The sequence below is a fragment of the Seriola aureovittata genome, chromosome 7 (genome assembly GCF_021018895.1).
Source record: "Seriola aureovittata isolate HTS-2021-v1 ecotype China chromosome 7, ASM2101889v1, whole genome shotgun sequence".
NCBI lineage: Eukaryota > Metazoa > Chordata > Actinopteri > Carangiformes > Carangidae > Seriola > Seriola aureovittata.
The window spans coordinates 24044202-24064799 of NC_079370.1; the positions used below are offsets into that span (position 1 = coordinate 24044202).

A 20598-nucleotide genomic window follows, 5' to 3' on the forward strand; every position below is an offset into this window, starting at 1 on the left:
GCCAATCAAACTCTCATCATGTATAATAACACATTTATGGTGGGCAGGGCATCTGCTTGCCAGACAAATAATATATGCAGATTGCCATTTTATTATGCAGTCATACATGTGTGGCACGCCAAAGAGATCTGGTTTGCATCATTCAGGGACTGTGATGCCCACACTGATGATATTCAGCATCACTCACATGGACTTCCACACAGTGCGAATTGTAATCATCTTACACATTTCAGACACCAGAGAGACATTGAATAATCAGGCTTAATGATTTTAGGAAAAGATTCAAGTTTGAAGCAATCCATGACATCAGAAACATTTGTTCTTATTCAGAATTACGAGATATGTATTTTCCCTAAACTTTAATATTCACCAAAGAGAGAATGATGCCAAGAACTATTTTGTCCATTAAATGGTGTCCAGACAAAGCTCAACAATAAACCTAGATAGCAGGTGACTGGTGACTGGAGCCATGTAGGGAATTCATTACAGTAATTAAAAAGTCTGGCTGGACCAAAATGATGAATGTCAGGTATTGACTCTCTGTCAGGCCGTGTGTGTATGTGTGTGTGTGTGTGTGTGTGTGTGTGTACAGTGTGTACTGTTTTTGTATCAGGGTGTCCAGGGTTGATTAAAGCTAATGACGCAGGGCCATCTCAGCCTCTTGCTTCTGTTCCAGCTCCACATAATTAGGACTGAGAGAAGGATGGCCTAATCACACAACTGTAGCTTCCCTCTACAGTTTGTGGATGCCATTCAAACAAACAACAGTCACTCAGCCCTTGACTTCTATGTGGCCTGTCAGTCTGAACAGCAGTGAACAAAACACACAAGTATCTTGCTGTCTGTCCTGATCAAAGGTTTATAACAAAATTCACCAAAGTAAAAAAAATAAAATAAAAAAAAACATCTGATGAGGCATGATGTCTTTGACTGCCTGTCTAAAGGTTGGTATTTGTAGTTTGTCCTTTGGCTTCCCAGAGCAGGGTTCAGGGCTTTACACATTTCTGACAAAGCTCCAAATCAAACCCACTGATTCCAACAGTGATTGCACCCTGAGATTGTCAGATATGTCCTGCAGTGCTTGCATATGATTGCTTTCTTTTGAAGTACATATTCCTCCTATTTTCTTGCAATATTCCTGATGAAAAAAGTCATATTCAAGCAAAATCCTTTCAGGGATTTAAAGTGTGCTTGATGTTCTATTGTATTTACAGTGACCTTAATATAATCAGCTTTGATGCCAGTGTAAATCCTAAAATGCTGTCATAATATTCTTCATATCTATAATTCTGTGATGATGCCTGTGGGCGAAACTGCTTAAGTTAATGAAAAGAACATTGCAGTTCTGTTGGTTTGGGATTAACATGATATTACTGTGTCCTTTAGCACCCACAGAATGAGAAGATAGTGTTCTTTATTGCTTTACTTTGCTATTCTAATCAGATGTTGCTTATAAACAACATCTGCCCTCAAGCCACATGAAACGTCTTCACACTCTTGGTGCGCAGGGACACACAGAGCCGTTCCTCTATCGCCAGGTCACCTTGACACCATCTTTGCCATTTGTGCCATGTCTGGAGGCAGCAGTCATTTTTAAGGTGTTGCTTCTCCCCCCTCAGCCCTGACATTCAGCAGATACTCACATAGTGCATTTCATCTGTAGTTATAGGGCACCTTTCCCAAACAACAGATATAGGATGGGACAGCCACTAAAAATGGAGAGCAGAGCGCAGTCTGAGTGCACATAATGACCTTTTATTTTGATGTCTCTCAGATGCCCCCCTTTCCCTTTCCCTTCCTCCCTGTCCAGTCTCAGCTCTTTCCCAAGTGATGCTACTCTGTTTGATCTCAAACCCTGAAAATTGATTTCTTCAAAAAAAAAAAAAATCACACCACACCAAGGCATTGATGCACACCGAGGGAGGCTTTACTTCATGTAGGCCTACATGAAATCAAATCATAATTGAGATATCATGGCAGGCGGATAAAAAGCCATTTCCTGTTTGTCTTATCTGTTTAGTCACACAGAGCATGTTAACTGGGTGACATTTCCGTACTGGGCTATCTGTATCACCAAAGGCCATCGCCAAATACTGCTGTGGCATTCATATCTCACAACATGTTGGCTTGCCTTTATTAAATCCAGACTGAATGGTGGTACGATGTTCCAAAGCCTCAGCTCAAAGGAAAGAACTGTGCTCCCTTGTTGGCTGTGTGTTTAAGCCACGATGGATGGAAATGTCGGTTGGTTGGTCTGGACAGTTTGTCTGTTAGTGGACCACTTTGGTCTTGACTGAAATATCACAATAACCATTGGAGGTATTACATCAAATTTTGAAAAGATGTCCATGGTCGCAGATGATGAACGCTTAACGATCTTGGCGATCTCCTGAATTTTAATTTTTTCATTTCAATTTGTCCAGGATCAAGCCTCAGATATACTCTGCGCTTACTGCTAATTAGCATGCTAGCACACTAAGCTAAACTAGATGTTGTTTTTGATCTTTCATCAGTTTGATTTTCCTCATCAACATGTCTCTTAACATTTAATGGAAAAACATACAAGAATGTGCAAAAGTAGTGCAGGTGAAAAATGAACGACCAAACACTTTCTACTGGTATTTTTGCGAGTTTGATAGGAATCGATCCCTTCACTCTAAGTCCCTGACAAAAGCTTTTACCTTCTGCTTATTCTGCTTATTGTCAAACTGAGTGACATATAAATGGAAGCATCACAATTCTCAGTAGTGTTAATAACTCACTAAGGCCTCAATTATACTCCCTTGCGAACGCGCACTTGGAACAAATGGACGAATAGTTGTTTTTATTACACAACTTTCTAGTTTCCTTGGAGTCCACTTGGACTGTCAACAGTGACCTTGTTGTATAGTGGCTGTGCAGATTTGTCCTTGTAGCTAAACTCCAACATTCGAGGATGTCCACGCAAGGATGTCCAAACAGACATGCAGGGATGTCCACACAGAGTTCTGCATTCATCCTCTGACGGTAATGTAACAATGTAAAGTAAGATTTACTTAAAGATTTACTGCGAGTAGTTACTTTAAGTTTGTGTTTTTACTGAATCTGAATAGGCTTGTTGAAAGGAAAGTCAGACTGATTTATTCAGACAGACTTTTAGTCTGGCTTTCGAAAGTAAAAGAACTTATGCAAAAAAAGGCCTATGTCAGCATTATATTATTATATTGAATAACAAAGAAGCATGTTTGAAGCTGACTGACAGCCTACAGTTCATTTTAAGAAATTTGTATATGGTTCATAGTTTCATCTGTAACCATGCATCGTTTCATAAGACCAATCTGTATGTAAAATCTTAATCACATTCAAAAACATTCAATCACAAGTACCTCAAAATTGTACAAGTTAAATGAACTTGTTCACATACTCTGTGGGAAAAGGGCTATGGTGACAATATGCCTGCCAAACATTAGCATGTTAGCATACTGATGTTAGCATTTGCATCACTGTGCCTCCAGCTCAAAAAAGCTGCTAGTATGGCTGTAGATATTTAGTCCTTGTTTCAAGGGTCAGACTAACTTTAGTGATGTTGAATAAAGCAAATACCGTATCTCTATTTCTCCATTTTCTCAGTAGATTTACAATAATTATCTTCCTGCCCTGTGTAGCCAAGAGGGAAAATATAAATGGATGGAACAGCTGCTTGACTGTCATATTAAATGGTACAATATCACCAAGAAAGACTCATCGGTTCAAACATTTGCTCATCACTGACCAACTGCATTAAATGTTCTAAACACAGCTCATACACACCAAGAGGGAGCATATGATACATTGTTTCCACCATTAATGTAAGACATTCAGCAGCAAGTTTTAAATGGCATGATAGAGTCTCTAGAGTGCAGAGGCCTGGCGTCACATTGAATTGTCACGTAACCATTCCATTGAGCTTTATTTAACATTACAGGCAATATACAGCATGTCCTTCAAGTATTTTCTCTCTGACTCATTCAGATGAGAAATTCATACTTACTGCAATAAGTCTCAAGCCAAATTAATTTGTGCAAGACTATTTACAGTTTTATGATGGGCCTGAGAAAAAGCACACACACACACACACACACTTAATGTTATTGCTGCAATGAAGTGGCTCTTTAACTCATTTCTGTTGAATGGATTTGTCGTTCCATGAAAAAGAAAAACTCTGTAATATCTCACTTGGCAATTTTTATTATTTTTTTCTCTATGTGATACTGTGTGTAAAGGTATACGGAGGACCTTCGTTTGACAAAAACAAGCAATTTCTCAGGAACGCACTGTCTCCTTCATTTATTTATGAGTCAGGTCCGGGGTGTTCAGGAGGGTAGGCATCACAGGCATCAGTCTTCAGACTCCATGCAGCGTTCATCGATTTTAGCCCCTCACTGCTGAAGTGTACCATCAATCAATACAGTAACAAGTCTTCATTTATACTTGAGAAATGCAGTTTCCAACTCAGTGGGCACGAAGTCCTGTTGTTGTTAATGCGGCCAGGAGGCAGCGGTCTGCATGTGGCCTTGGGCTTCGTCTGCCCAACAACTGATACATGAATACCAGGTCATGACAGGACAATAGCATACACATTACAATACAATATTAATTTTAACTGCAAGCACAGCCATGAACAGAAACATTTTAAATGCATAGTGAATGCCTTTCTGCAACCTAGAGTCCTAACAGTGAGCCATGTTGAAGTCTATATTGCGTTTTCTTCTTTCCACCCACAGTGACGACTTTATAGTGCATGAGGACGATCCCCTGAAAAAAGGTAGCTGTGTTTTATACGAGGTTGTGTTCCCCCAAGGCCACACGCTTAATGTAAATCCAAAGCCCAAGGTGTTTTTACTTCATCTCTGCCAGGACTCTACTGTTATTTTGTGGCCTATACTGATAAAACTATATGCACAGAATGTTTTCCTGAGTGAAGATGGTAGCTGATTCAAGGGTGTTAGATATAATCGTTTTTAAGGCCTGTCCATGAACTATTAGTGTGAACTCATTGCCTCAGTAGAGAGTTTATTGAGTGATTTTGCCATTTTATTTATGATCTCTACTTGCTACTACAGTATATTCCAGTATTCAGACAGGATACAGCATCTCTGTGGGGCAAGTGAGTTACTTTTATATGCAGCGTTGTCACATTAAATTCCAGGTTTAGTGATTTACAGTGAGTTAATAGTGTCCTTTTACCTGCTGGATTATTATAATATCCTAATATAATATACAGTACATACACTGTGTGTTTGACAGGTCATTTTTAATGTTACCTCACCGTGCTTTATTATTGATTTTTTTCCTTTTTTGCTCTGACTGTCATTTATTTCTTTAATAGTCATGCAGGGACTTATAGTAGGTAACTGTGCAGTTACTGTAGCCTTTTAACATTTATTGTTAACTGATAAGCTGTAACTGCAACTGCCACAAATAGCCTATATGATGAGAAAAAACTTGAAATGATCATTAGTATTGTAAAAATACTAACATGTCGGTTGATTCTGTAAATTAAACAAATTCATTTTATATTCCCAATCAAATTTTGTTTCTTTTTGATTTTAATCTCCATCAGAGGTAGAAAATAACTAAATACATTTCCTGGAGAACTGTACTTAATTACAATTAAGTGTTGTAGTAGTGCATTTATATTTTATTCTTTATTTTAGTTTATTCAGCTAAATTTCACAGAGAAATAGTTGATGACACATTTAAACCATGTCCTTCGTTCACTACTGCTGCTGTGTGATGCTCATCCCTGCAGAACATCCCAGGATGACAGCTCTCCCTCCTCCCCCCTCTCCATGCTGGGACGCCTGATTGGTATGATCCGCTCCTCCCCTATCCTACGTCTCACCGATGGTACTTTCTATTGGGAGAAGGTCAAATGACTCCGCATGTCTGCCTCTGTGTACATTCCCGCCATGGTGCACGCCTGATGAAGAAACACTACTAATACCACGTCTTGTATCCGAACATGTTTGCGAGCATCTGAAGCGGCTCGTCGCATGATGTCCCTCTGAAAGTAAGTCCTGATGGCGGCGTGTTCGCTGTTTCCGAAACAATTCACCCGGCTTATATGTTTGATACGGCCGGATAAGTCGTTTCCTTATAAAGGTTTAATGTTTGTCAAGTGTTGTGTTTCCGTGCAGCTGCTGCAGCTCGGGAGCCCAGAGGGTTTGAGGGTAGTTGATTTAGGTGCTGATGCTTCCAGACGGTGCAGGTGAAATTCAGGTTAAGGGTCGCTGTAATTCTTCCTCAGCACGCCATTTCATGCTGTTTATGTCGTTTAACTCTACTTATATTACTATCGAGGGGGGAGCTTATTTCTCTTTTACCCTCAGCATTGTGGATATCAACAATTTCTGCATCCCGAGAATACAGCTTTACAAGCTTTTATGAATAAATACCCCAGCAAAAGTAGGCTGGAACTCCCTGTGGGAATATTATAGGAACATTTATTGAAGATAGAGAGAATAAAGATAGCATTAAGTGGGTAAGGTCACTGTAGACTCTCTACTGAATAATACAGAGGTAAAGCAAAAGCATGAAAATACAACTAAAGATACTGAAAATGGGTCATTTTAAAGTCAGAAATATGAATATAAAATAATCTTTCATTTTTACATGAAGTCTTGTTTTGTCGGTTGATAATTGATTGTTTACCTTCCTTACTCCACTGTTAGTGTTATCTGAGGTCAGTGCTAACGTGGGAGTGTGGAAAGTTCACTGCTCAGCAACTAAAAAGCTCAGAGGAAGGGAGACTTAATGAAGTGAGTCATCAGACTGTGGCCAAACCCCCCCCCCCCCTTGCAGAGTAGCATGTAGCTAAGCCTATTACAGCATTGCATAATGCAATAAGGTATAGCCCCATAAGGTAAAAACTTAGCTGCCTCCAGGGGAAGACGGGTGAAAGCCTCTACTGTATATTGTCCAGGCTCCTTAATCTCTTATTATACATCCTTATAAAACATATCGGTCCACAGTGGGGTGGGCTGTATTACTGTCCGGAGACACACTGTGCTCTGCTGATGCAAAGGTAGTTAGTTCAAGGTCAGCGAGACTTTCAAGGTCTGTTCAAAGACGAGAGAGATGGAGGAGTTGACAAGTGTTACAAGTCAAGGTGATGGGAATGTGTCACGACATGACTTGTTTTGGTGATTATGATGTTGTGTTTCTTTCACTTGTTCCATATTAGATTAAGTATATGTTGTTATGTTTCTTATAATATTAGATTATGACCAACCAAGGCGCTGTTGATCTCAACATTTTTGTGTCATTGTTGCAAAGAATCCAGGCAGAAATATTCTCTACAAAGGAGCTGTTCCAACAGTTTTAATCAACATATGCACACTCTCATTTTAACTGGAAAGCTTAACTCCACACCACCATCCTCTGGCCAATAAATTTAATAGTATTAGATTTATTTTAAAATGTTTTCATTCCCCCTCATCTATTTTCTTTATGCTTTATTGTTTTATAATTTATTTTAATCTCTGTTTTATTAATAAATTGGCACCACTTTTATTTCTCTAGTGCATTAGCCTCAAGTTGTTTGACTGTTGACATTTATACTGTCTTATTTTCATCTCGTCAGTCATCTGTTGAATCACTGAGAATTGGACAAACCTGCACAAAATGTGCTCTATAAATAAAGTTTTATTGATTTGACTGATTTGAATTTAACTTTAACCTCAAAGGATAAATAAAATAAATTCCACAGCCATCACCTCTGTCGCCGCTGTGAAGGAGGACAGTGACAGACACACACACACACACGTGCACACACACACCTTGAATGATGACTCTCATGATCAAATTATGCACAGTCCTGCTGGCTTTGATTAATCCCTCACCCTGCCATTATCAGTAAGTGCTTGCTGTTACCAATTGATTACGGCATTGAGATTCATGTTGATGAAACTCAACCATATTCACTTAGTCGAAATGATTACATACGTGTTATTTCAAAAAGAAGCAAATTCAATTAGTTGACTTCTAATAAAAAGGTTTCCTTATCTATATGTCAAGTGTATCAAACTGTGTTTTCATGCTGATGCTTTGTTGTGTTTTGTTTTTTTCGTTGGCTGCTGATAAGCTGAGGCTGTAAAGGATGAGGCTCCATGTTTTATCAAGATGGCCATGACAAAATTCTCTATCTCTCAGATTCATCTGCGAGAGGCTCTAAAGTCATGTGGTGTTTTAACAGCTGCAACTATCTCATCTATCTCTGCAACCTCATTAATGCGCGCACACACTCACACACACACACACACTCACACACACACGTGCACACAAAGCTCTCAGGCAGAGCTGAGAACCTCTGTGCTACCCTGAGGAATACAAACACTGAATTACTAACATCAGATCTGACTTGTTGCCAGGCAGAGTGTTTTCTGAAAACACACTTTGTGGAAAATTAATTTGAGTGTTAAGCTGCTGCTGTTTTGATGCTCTTCAATGGGGTGTTTCCTATGACAGTATACAGACTGCTTTTACACTGAGCTCGTGCTGTTTGACCTTCCACAGTATGAAGGTAAATTAGTTTTATTGTAGAAGCCTGGCTCCATTCAGATATAAGTGATTCACTGGGGATTCTGTGGTTTCTAAGTTTTGCAGTTCCGAGTAAAAATAGCTGATCCTGAAATAACGTTCCCTCTGAGTAATTCATACTTCTCATTTGTTCTATAATAGTGCCAGGTAGCCGGTGAGGAATTGATATTGCTTGTATTTCTAATACATATGGTTCTCCAGTGGTTTTTTTTTTTTTTTTTTTTTTTTTTTAAGGATTCTTAAATCAAACAGAGCAGGGGGAGCCACCACCACTGAGTCTTAAATCTGCCTGTGTAACTGGCTGGTAGTAATCCATATTCAAACACCCACTTGAACTGGAGAAGTTGTAGACGTAAAGAGGCATTTGAGGCTGAGTGATGCTGTGTGCAGCCACGTGAGGATGATAATCTTAAATAATAAATCTCTAAAAGAGGGTTTGTCTGCAACCAAAACCACCTTCCCTCTGATCACGGGCCAACGTTTTGACTCTGTTAAGCTCTTTGTTGAGGCTTCAGAGGGACCATTAGTTACTTAGTCTCAACAATAAAGTGTATATAGTGTAAAAACTTTGATATATTTAAAAACTCAGACATGGCAGCAGCTAGTTGGAATATTTTTCATTCCTTACATCGCATTTAAAGAGACCATGTCTGCGGTTTGCCGAGCTGTAGGCTAGTTTGCTCAATATTCTGCAATCACTGATTTAAAATGAAAGAAAAACACTAACTGGGAGCATCATTCAGCACAGTGCAGTCAATGTAAAGTTGTGTCTTCATTTAAATATTACTGACTGTGATGCACAATAGACTATGAAGTAACTATTATAACTGAGAATAATTATCATTGTTTGTTTTCTGGATTACTTGATTAGTTTGGTGTATAAACTAGTGAAAAATGCTCATTAGTAGATTTCAGATTACTGTCATTGAAGCTCGACAATTGACCTAAAATTAGCTCGGTTATAATTTTTTCATTGAATTGAGAAGAGTAGGAAATATTCATACTGGAAATATTACAGATGATTTTTCAAAATTTGTACTGTACTAGTTAAATTAACTTTCTGATGATCATGTAATCTCCTCATTGTTGCAGCTTCCCCAGAGATGATCTTATTTGTTTAAAAATGACAGGTATTCATTTTGAATATAGTAAAAGAAAAACCCTCCAACACTGCAGCTCCGTGTGCATTTGAATTCAGACCTGGTGCCAGAGATGAAGGAAGGATTTTCAGCTTTTGTAAATATTAGTGTTTTGCAGATGGTACTTTTTGGTGTTGCTGAATTTTTGGAGTTTATAGAGAAATGTGTGGGAGGTGTTAGAAAACATTAAATGGATAAGAGAGAGGGACACAGACAGGGACAGGTCTTGACTCCACAAGAGATTAGACAATGACAAGGACAGTGACAGTGATCTGTGGCCTTCTGTTGTAATGTGTCCAGTTGAAAATGAAAATAAACTTTAAATCTTCCAAGAAAAAAAAAAAGAAGAAAATCTTCCATCACGTTGCTTTATGTGTCCATACTGACTCCAGAGATTCCTAGATGTGATGATGCTTTCGTGCTGCTTTGACACTCAGTCTGAGCTGCTGTGAGTGACTTGTGTTTACATGCAGGAAAGTTGATCTGGAGTCAGTGAGAAGGTTCTGCTCCTGATGATTTCATGTTGCATCTGAAAGAAAGCTGTGATCAGACAGCAGGCCACAAAGCGCCTTCCTCCGCACCTCCCTCATTTCGGTACAAATCCCCAGAGGAATGATTTGTTTCCTCCGTGTTATTTCCATCTCTTTTGTCTGGCTCCCTGACTGTTATCCCAGCGTCTAATGATGCTAATCTCAAAAGAGACTTAGCGAGGGTGAACATCCTCAGCCGTCCTCTTAAAAGACAGAACAGGTGAACAATGGGTGAGGACGGACGTATAGCAGCAGCAGTTGTAGGATGCAGCTTACATGGTAGTGGGGCGGGCTTGGTCTGGGTCTATAATAGCTTTACCTACATACAGTAAACAGCACCATGGGACTGGTTGGAGGATTACAGAGGATTTGCCATGCTAAGCCACAGGAACCCAGCCCAGTGACCCCCCTCATGTCTCCTCCTCCCTTGAACAGCAACAAACCACCCTCTTCCTTCCTTCTCCTAGTCTTCATGGCACATGATGCACCGGGGGCTGGCCATGTGACCCAAATCGCTGATTATATGGATAGGATAAAGGATGGCGTAGGCACTCGTTGGATGTTGATGTTTCATAAAGTGATTAAATCTGTTTCCCTCCAACTGGTTTGAGAGTGATGAATCCACGCTCATTTCCTCTGTTCTCCATTTTTCACCCGCTGCTCAGGCCGACGGTTTCTCATAAATCTGCAAATTTTACCTTAATGACGAAACTTATCATCCAAATAGCTGTCAGGGTGAATTAAGGGCATGTTCTGAATGCGTTTCCCCATTCTGCGAATGGAGTGATAATGTGACAACCAGATGACATACATCACAAAACCTGCGGCACATACTAACTCGATGGGAAGGCGGCGACGCTGTCAGCAAGCTGAAATCTGATTTGGCCCCATCACTTAAGTTGAGCGAACACTGCCTTTGGTTCCACTTTGGGACACTGCTTGAAAGCTAATTGAATCAAAGCAAGAGGATGGGGTCATTTTTGACTGACACTCCACGGGCATTTGTCTCTGTCAGCCTAATATCACGCAGTGAAGTGACTCAGCAGAGAGCGGTCCCCAACCCAACTGTGAACATGTCTTTAACTCAAACTGACAGTGTTCTAGCTCTCGTCCATACCTTGCCATTAGCTACTCTGCTGGAGAGCTGAGGTTTTCTCTTTTTGTTTTTTTTGTTTTGTTTTTTTGTCATCATCATGTGCAGCCTCCATGCATGTAGAAACCTCAGGAACACTCTCGGGCAGAAATACATGGAGCCATGAAGGCAGAAGGTTTATTTTGAGTGAACAGTGAACAGTGAAGAAAAGACCCTCAGTAGTTTTCTTGGCATAACGTCAATCTCACGGGTGTGTGTTGTTCCTGACTGGAATTACGTTATGATGTACAAGCAAGCAAGAGCAGAGAGTCGTCATCGTCCCTGGTGTGAGGACGGACTTTGTTGCTGTTGCTCATGTCAATATTTCTTTTAAGTGGTTCATTTTTTCCATCGACCCTTCCATCGACTGTGTCGCCTTTTAACATCGCTTCACTTTGTAACGTGCAGGAGGAAGAGCTGCACATGTGGGAACTGTGGAAGATATTCAGAGTTTAGAGGATTCTGCTGCTTTCTACACTGTAAACAAAAAGTAAAAGTGTGGACAGGCATTATAATTGTTGGGATGATGTATAGGGTAGTTTATGATTGGAGTGTCACGACCAGACCAGTCAGACCAGTGTCTTTCTAATCTGCTATCCCAGCATAATACTGTCACAGTCTCCCCTTTTTATACAACCGCATGACTTACATTTCACACTAAGGTCACGTGTTCACACCTGAGCCAATTTCATTCGCTTGAAACCTTGAACAGCATGGTTGATGAACAAGTGTTGTTTTATAATCTACGCTGTTCCAGTGCAGATTAATGAGGAATTAATTAAGGAGTAGTTTGGCATGTTAGCTTTCTTTTCCAGAATTAGATGATATCTTGTCCATAGATCTTATATTTGTTCACTAAACATCAAGCTGGAGCAAACGTCCAGCTCCCGAAGACAAAGCAAATAACTTGCCTTAAAGCTAAAAACTGTTTGTAGAATAGCCAACACAAGCTAATGTAATGGGCTGCTGGCTTCATGTTTACCCTCCATTGGAAACTATTCCTTTTATATTTACCTCACTCTTATGAAGTTCCTTCACCTCTGGCTCTGTCTGCAGACCTTTCAGTCGTCCTTGCCGACATCTACCTTTGATCTCATTCCAAATTTAGTGCTTTTTCCTCTTTTCTTTGAATTTTTCTGTGCATAACGGTGAACTGTTTTTGGTGAATGCCCTATTCTGATTTTGGAACATGCAAGAATGGTTGTCTTGCAGGATTGCGGGGTGCATGTGTGTTGTCCTCTGTGATGTTCAATATGTGCTCATTTCTGACTATCGAGAGTTAAAAGAAAGTCAAAAAAGTAATTTAGATCATACGTGCTCTACACAAACAAGCTACAGCATGTTAAATAGTGAGTTTTGGAAGTGGAGTTTTGAGCTCTGGACAGAGACTGACTTCCTGTTGATCTCCGGTAACAGTCTTCATGCTGAGCTAAACTAAGCGTCTCCTGATTCCAGCTGTATATGTAATGCTCAGGTAAAGAGTGTTATCAATCTTCTCTGCTAACTCTTGGCAATAAAGCAAATAAGTGTAAAGTCTTTCTTTAAGGTTTTTTTTCTAGCTTGACTCAAACTTACCAGGCAGGCAACTGGAATTTTTATACTTGAGCCCGCTGCCTGTATCATGTCCCATAGTCTCACAACTTTATGACAATTTTCAAATACAAGTTCTCAGGCTGTCGGTTTTACAGAGAGCTCACTTTACAACCACACTTTAACCTTGTTATCTTTATATTTTAAATTCATTATTGGACTGGGTTTAATACATTTAGCAAAACCTATTAAACAAACTCAACCAGTGTGAACTGTTTAGTGGAAATGGATATTTAAGAAGCATTTATTCTCTTCCATATTTTATCCTCATTGCGGTGGCATTTTCATAATCATAGACTGTGGCTGTAACATCACCCGAAGCACGCCGTCTGTAAAAGACGTATCTGTTACACATCGGGCTAGAATGAGCCTCCTGGTGCAGTGAGTCCCTAAATGTGTTAAAGTTATTATCTCACTTTTATATTTTATCATATTTTCAGCTTTTCTGTCTAAATGAATCCAGTTATTAAAAGGAAAAGTCACACATGCATCCACCGTCAGTCCTGGGTCTAAATGAGATATTCTGAACAGTGTCAGTAAGTACGGGGGCAGTGAAATCAAACAGGATGAATCCATTATTCCTTTCCACTGACAGGGGGTGGGCAAAATTTACATAGTTTTTTCATTTGCCAGGGAAATGGTCTCTTCCAGGGCGACCCAGCAATCCAACAATGACACAACCGACCTCAAGCATATTGTCGAGCTCCTCCGGGAGACGCAGATAAGATTCCCCCGAGAAGATAACGGCCATGCATCGCAACCATGAGCCCAACGCAAATACTGAGAGTCAAAAATGACAGAGAGGGTGTTTATTTGTTGCCCAGTAATTGACTGAGGATTTCTGTAATGACACTGTGTTTCCTGCCAGGCTAATGTGACCCCTATTAGTTCAGGAAACGTTCTGCAATCAGACTCCGTGTGTGCGCCGCCAGACACAGCCAAGGAAATGAATTTGGGAGGAAGCAGAGATGAGGGGACTGGAGGGGCAGAGATGTAAACAATGGTGAGGTGCAGACAATGGGACAACCAGGAGACGGGGTGGAGAACAGAAGGGAAGATGAGTCATATCACTGCAGCAGAAACCGGGCCCTGATTGAAATGCCACTGCAGCTAGTGCACACGCAGATGTTTGGCTAGATTTTGATTTTGTCCAGAATTTAATATTTAGCAAATATTTGTAATTTCAAATTTAGGCTTTGGTTTCTCTTCACTGACAGATTCACTTTGAATTCTTGTGAGAAAACATGTGCATGTCCTGTATTAAAGCTGCACCAAGCAGTTTTACACACACAACTCTTATTCACTTATCAAACATACTGCAGTTATCAACACAGTCAACCATAAGCTGACACTAGAAAGTAAATTATACAAAATACTTTGGCTCTACAGCCACAATTTAGACTTTCCTCATCCACCTTGTAATGTTTCTGAGATATACCACAACAGAAAGTGGACCTGCATTGCTTAAGAATAATATGTCATCTCTATCTGCTGTGTTATGTGGGTGGTGGTGTGTTGTTCTGTTTCCTCTGTGCTCCTTCATGGCTGTTACTGATTTAGCAGCATGCTGGGCCAGCTAATCCCACCCCTGATCAATACTCCACTTCTCTTGCTCATACTCTGGATCTCATCCAGGAAGCAGCACAGCTGATATCTTTATTTACCCTCTCGCCAGTCATTCATAAACCCAATGGCAGGGAGAATTGGAATTTACATTTGAAGTAGTGTATGGATTTGATACAGTGAATAGAGTTTTACTGTATTAACGAGATTGGGTTAATGCGTTTGCGGCTGGTTGCGTTAACGGTGCACCGGATACATGTTTAGCTCATCTTTTGTCGTGTGTGAAATAGTTCTGTCAGCCCTCAGCTTCAGTGATGGGCCAAACACATCACCCCTGTGTCACTGTGGTTTTATGGTCTGCAGCTTTCAGCAGAAGTGCAGACCCAAGCACCGGCGATACCTGCTGTCCCCGTGTCTGTCTGAGGGATTCGCCTCAATCCATTACATGCTTGGATGCTGATAGTGTTTGTCAGGATGCTCTGCACGCCAAGAGACAATTAAGCTGAAACACAAGGCTGGCTTAATGAAGCTCGGCAGGAAAAACATCCTCAAACAAGGTTCTTTCGCCATAGAGATGGAAGTAGACAAGGTCCATTCATGTCAGGAGGAACCACAGGGCTCCACCGGTGCACTGTTGTGGTTTAGGTTTATGCACTGGTAACAGAGCAGAAAGACAGACAAAACAAACAAATAAAACCTTTTTCCAGACTTTATACACGTACTGTGCCACTAATGATGATGACAGCCTCCACTTACCACTTTGGACTCACCATATGCTGCAACACAGAGGTCGGCCTGAGTGTTAGTACCAAGCAGATCTGCCTTGGCAGCTGTATGTAAAGTAAAAAATTCCTTCAGGTGCTATATTTGTCCGAGAGGTCGTCTGAATTTGATTAGTGATAGTCAGCAGCTGAGTAATCTGGGGTCAGAGTTTGAGATCAAGGTTTTTCTTCTTTCTGAGTTGCAGGCTAAAGTAGCTGCTATTAATGAAATATAGTATTTTGGGTGCCACTCTATGCGGCCAGTGGTGCTAATCAGGATACAGCACTATTTGGATGAGGAACAACAGCAATTTAAATCACAAAATAAGTAAATTGAAATGATACATAAGAGTTGTATTTGTCAGGCAAATCTGGATTACAAGGGGTCTCCAGTTGTAGTCCACGGATGGTTTTTGTCCGTTGCCTGTCTGACTGATCGAAGCTATTATGATGTTAGTCAGATGAAATTGTTTTCTTCATTGTCATCCAGCTAACTGGGTTTTTTTTTTTTTTTAACACAAACACACTCTTATTTTGAAATAATGGCAGCCTGAGTGAATGGTTTAAATGATAAACATTGACATATATGAAATATATTTAAAAAATGAACACTGAATAGATAATGGAGCCAACATTTCATCTTGTAAGCTATACCAAAACCATTTAAAAAAAACAAACAAACAAATATATCAAATCAATTCTGAAATAATGAGGAGAAATAAAATTTGATGACCAGTATTGACTGACTGATGGAACAAAACAATGTGTTTACAGTATGCCTTTACACGCTTGCATGAAATGGAGTGAAGCTACGTGCTTTCTGTGCACTGCTCACCTGAAAACTCTGCTGTCACTGATTCAATTATTTGCTGCCACTGTTGCCCCCCCCCCACCTGTAGGCTTTGTCCAAGATCCCCTGGTAGGAAGTTATTATTGTCACCCCCCCAGTCTCCGTTCCACAGAGCCTGGTGTAAGCTTATAGGGAGTGACAGGGTCAGAGCCTCGACAATAGGCATCATCTAACTCTAGATAGACTGTGAAAGCTGGTGAGTTGGGTGCCTACCTTCACAGTTGACACAAAGCTTGGGTAAAAAGAAAATCCAAAAGTTACATCACATGACTCTAATTAGATATTATCCAGCATTACTACTAAAAGAGATTGTCCAGCTGCTGAGTCCATTTCACTTAATGTGCTGACCTTACTTTTTCTTTAGCATCTTGTGTTTTCTCCCTGTTGGTGGTTTTAAGTCGCTTTTCATTTTGCTGTATATTGCTTAAAAAAGGTGAAGTTGTCCTCGTATAATCCCAAATAAAGTCTAAATCTATTTTCAGTTTTTGTTTTGGGTCAGTATAGACTCCCCAAAGATTGGAGGTTTATTATTTTTCTATAGGGAGTGCTGGGTTTGGAAAAGTACTGTGTGTAATCATTTTAAAGTCCTGAAACACTGTGACAAATGGGAGGATGAGTCACATTTTAACAGCAATGGAAAAGGAAATTCTGTGACTCTTTGAAATTATCTGTCTGTGCCTCCCTCCCCGGGCTTTGAATTTTCCCTCAGATTAGATAAACAGTTCGCTTCAATCAAATGAAATATTTTATAATAATTGGCTTTCACTGTGCACGTACCTGCAGCCTTTTTATGGCGATGTATTTCTAATCTCATTAATGTGTCCCTGCTGTCATAACTATGAAATGTTTTAGATGTAGAAAAAACGGAACCTATTGAAATGTGATTTACAGCTTTTCAAAGTCCAAAGATTTTTCTGGGGATTTTGATCTGAACAACTACTATTGCATGGCAGTGATTGTCATGATTATGTTCATAAAGTGGATTCAGAAAGTGTTCAGACCCCAAATTCAATTTTTAACATTTTATTATGTTGCATGCTCAGATCAACAACAACAACAACAACAACAAAAATCCCCCCTCATCAATCTACACTTCATACCCCATAATAACAAAGTGAACAAAATAAAAACTGAAATATGACATTGACATTAGTATTCAGGCCCTTTGCAGTGACACTTGAAATGTAGCTCAGGTGCCTCCCATTTCTCTTGATCATCTTTGAGAAGTTTCTGCACCTTGGTTGGAGTCCACCTGTCGTGAATTCAGCTGATTGGACATGACACCTGTCCATGTAAGGTCTCACAGCTGACAATGCATATCATTTAAGGTTCCTAAGAGCACAGTGGCCTCCATAAATGTAACATGTTACACTCTTCTTAGACCCAAACTGAGCAATCGTCATCCTGGCTGAGCCCCAGAGATCCTGTGCAGGAGAAACTTCCGTCCATGGATGTAATGACGCTCGAAAAGTTGCTCAAATTCAACTTTGACGATATAGTGACAGTTAATTTTACGACCAAATACCTGCACATTAATCCCATCAGCCTCAGCTTTACTGAGAGTTTAATGCTAATCAGCAAATGTTAGCTTGCCAAGACCCTAAGCTAAGTTGGTTAACATGCTCCACTTTGTGGCTACTAAACATCAGCATGTTAGTTTTGTCATCGTGAGCTGACTCTTCTGTCAAAATGTTGTTTTTTTTTTTTTGTAGAAAGAAGTGAAACCACCTTTTGATGGAGCTTTAAACTGATGACAGCCCGTTGACAACAGCTTTTACCCTTATCTGAAATGTTTGTTTTGTTGGGCTTCTAAAAGTGAGGCTCCTCTAATCCTTAATCCAGCTAATTGCATTATCAAATTTACGTCATACTTTGAAAGTAATGCACTGTCAGAACAATTAATCTTAACTGCAGGCTGTATTTAAAATATTTTCTCATTTGCAAACAGAGTCCGCCAAGTATGATATGATGAGCTAATACATTGTTGTGGCAGCTCGCCTGTGCCAGTGCTGCTGTTGTCTGTGAATCATGGAAGCCACAAAGTTGTCTTCTCCACTGCCTTAGCTTACTTACAGAAGTGAGTACAGCCGCGGTTTCCATGTCACCTGAATGAATTATCAGATGTTTCCAGTGTCACTCTACTTTGTTAACCTTTACGCCTGCATATTCAGCTCGCCTCTGCTCCCTGCCAGTGTGTGTGCAGGGGAGCAAAATCATTCTCCAACTATTATAAATGAGATGGTGTGTGTGTGTGTGTGTGTGTGTGTGTGTGTGTGTGTGTGTGTGTGTGTGTGTGTGTGTGTGTGTGTGTGTGTGTGTGTGTGTGTGTGTGTGTGTGTGTGTGTGTGTGCGCGCGTGTGTACGTGGTTGTGCGTCTGGCTGATGCAGGGGAAAAGAAGGTAGGTAGATGGGACTGAGCTGGGTACTTTAATCACCACGCTCTCCTTCCCTTTCCCTCCCTCCTTCCCTCTGGCCCTCCACTCATCTCATTACAGACAGGAGAGGGTGAGAAGTGAGGCCTGCATAGACCTGGGCATTAATTATTGAACCCTATCTTCTTTTACTCCAGTTCCTCCTCCACAGTCTCTGATAACCTTTACATAAAAGAGCAGAGGCTAACTCCCAGCTATTATACAGTGTGGTAGGTATAGAATAGACGTATAGAGAGAGACCCAGTTTGGGGGTTTAACCATTCAGCGACTGTGCTACATGCATAATGGCCTGTGTGTGATGCGTTTGTCTACACAAGCAGATATAGTTCCCTGTTTTAATTGCATTTTTATTGTTCCAGTTGAGCTTCAGTGCTAATTAATTCCACTCTGTTTTAAAAGAGTGTTGTTGTTGTTGTTGTTGTTGTGGCATGGTAAAACCTAATAATTATTAAAACTGCCATTTGACTCCACGCTTTGTCTTTGTCGTGTCGGCTGAGTTATGCTCTGCTCATTGCCTCCTGCCATGCCCAGTCAATTTGCCGTGCTCAGTTGGAGTCCAGCTAATGGAGGCTGTTGAGGTCAGTGTGGCCAAGGCATGCTGACGACTTCAGGGCGACTTGACTGTGATGCCGAAAATCTCACTCTTATCTCCTTCTGTCCCCTGCCCCTGTCTTTTTTTTCTTTGTGTGTGTGTGTGTGTGTGTCTACGTGTGCGTGCTTCCTGCAGGTTTGAAAAGTCAACATCAAACCTCGACCCTCCCAGAGCCACCGAGCAGGAGAAAGAAGACGCCGCCAAGATGTTCAGCACCAAAAGGTCAGCACAATGTCACTTTTGATCTATTCTTATCTGCTCATAAATACAAAAAATAATAATAATAAAAGAAAAATGCTGGCACAAATCTCAGGGCATTTTAAAATGGCTTCTGCTGATAATGGCTGACATTTCTGGTCAGCTATATTCCACAGATGAGTTTGGATGTGAAAGGACACTGATGTGACAAAAGCTCATGGTTGATTTCAGGTCACACACAAACACATTCTCATTATCTGTTCAGGGTAAGGTCCATATCATCACCCATGTAAGTGTAAATACTAATAAAAATTCAGCCTTTGTATGAGGATTAGGAAACCCAGTTTACAGCGTCCCTTGGTCGTGTGTACATTCTGTATTTTTAATGTAGCCTGTGGTAGCGTACAGTCTGCATAAATCATTTAACAGTTTGGCTTTTCTGGATGTTGACTGCAAGGTAGAAGTGGTCACATTGCTTAGCCAGTATGCGTACGGTGGGTTTGGTGGATCAAAACAAAATGCCTTTGCTTGCTCTTTTCATGTTGTTTTTTCCTCCTACGTGGAACAGTTCACAGCCGGGGTTTGGTTTATATTTCAGTATTTGTAGTGCTGGATAAATTACGGAGAACAGCCCATTCATTTTCCCTGTTGAAGATGTAAATTAGTTTTTCTTGACTAATTTAATTTCTGAATTGTAATAGAACGGTGCCTTTTGAATCAATACGGATATAATGTGTAGTCATATTACCTTAGAACCTAATTTTGTTGTAATGGTCTTCTGCTTTAACCTACAGGGACCTCCCTGTGTAGAAACTGCAGCCTGGAGTTTTTCAACAGGAAATCTAAAATTAAAAGAATGAAATATCATTTACGATGTGTGGATGGGCCACACTAGGAAAAAATCATTCGTTCATTTGTTTTATAATTTGTTTGGTGATAGTTTTTGTATATATGCATTAATTGTCCATAAATATAATATTTATACATATAGATGGCATCTGAGATGAAATGTGGATGAATGAAATGACTTTCTTTGGTGACAAAGGACAGTATCTGCAAGTGCAACATACATGAAATACATTTTTATCATACACAATCTGTTGAAATTGACCATTACCAAAACCCCTCCCCCAAGTAGCAGTTGCTTGATCATACCAACCGTAACTAGGCATGGCTAGTGTTGCCAAATTAGCAATTTTCGTGCTGCATTTGGATGCGTTTTAACACCCGTTTAACAGCTTTCAAAATAATG

At 40.3% G+C, this 20598-nt stretch overlaps 1 protein-coding gene across 1 annotated transcript in view; it reads left to right on the plus strand.

Moving 5' to 3' along the window:
• The first annotated feature begins 5887 nt into the window (after positions 1-5887).
• The window catches only part of oxr1a (oxidation resistance 1a), a 159069-nt gene continuing 144358 nt past the window's right edge, over positions 5888-20598 (plus strand). The window contains exons 1-2 of the mRNA XM_056380075.1: positions 5888-6031; positions 19284-19370. Of these exons, the coding sequence (XP_056236050.1) occupies positions 19354-19370 (17 nt within the window). The 5' untranslated portion in view covers positions 5888-6031; positions 19284-19353. The remainder of the gene's footprint in view (positions 6032-19283; positions 19371-20598) is intronic.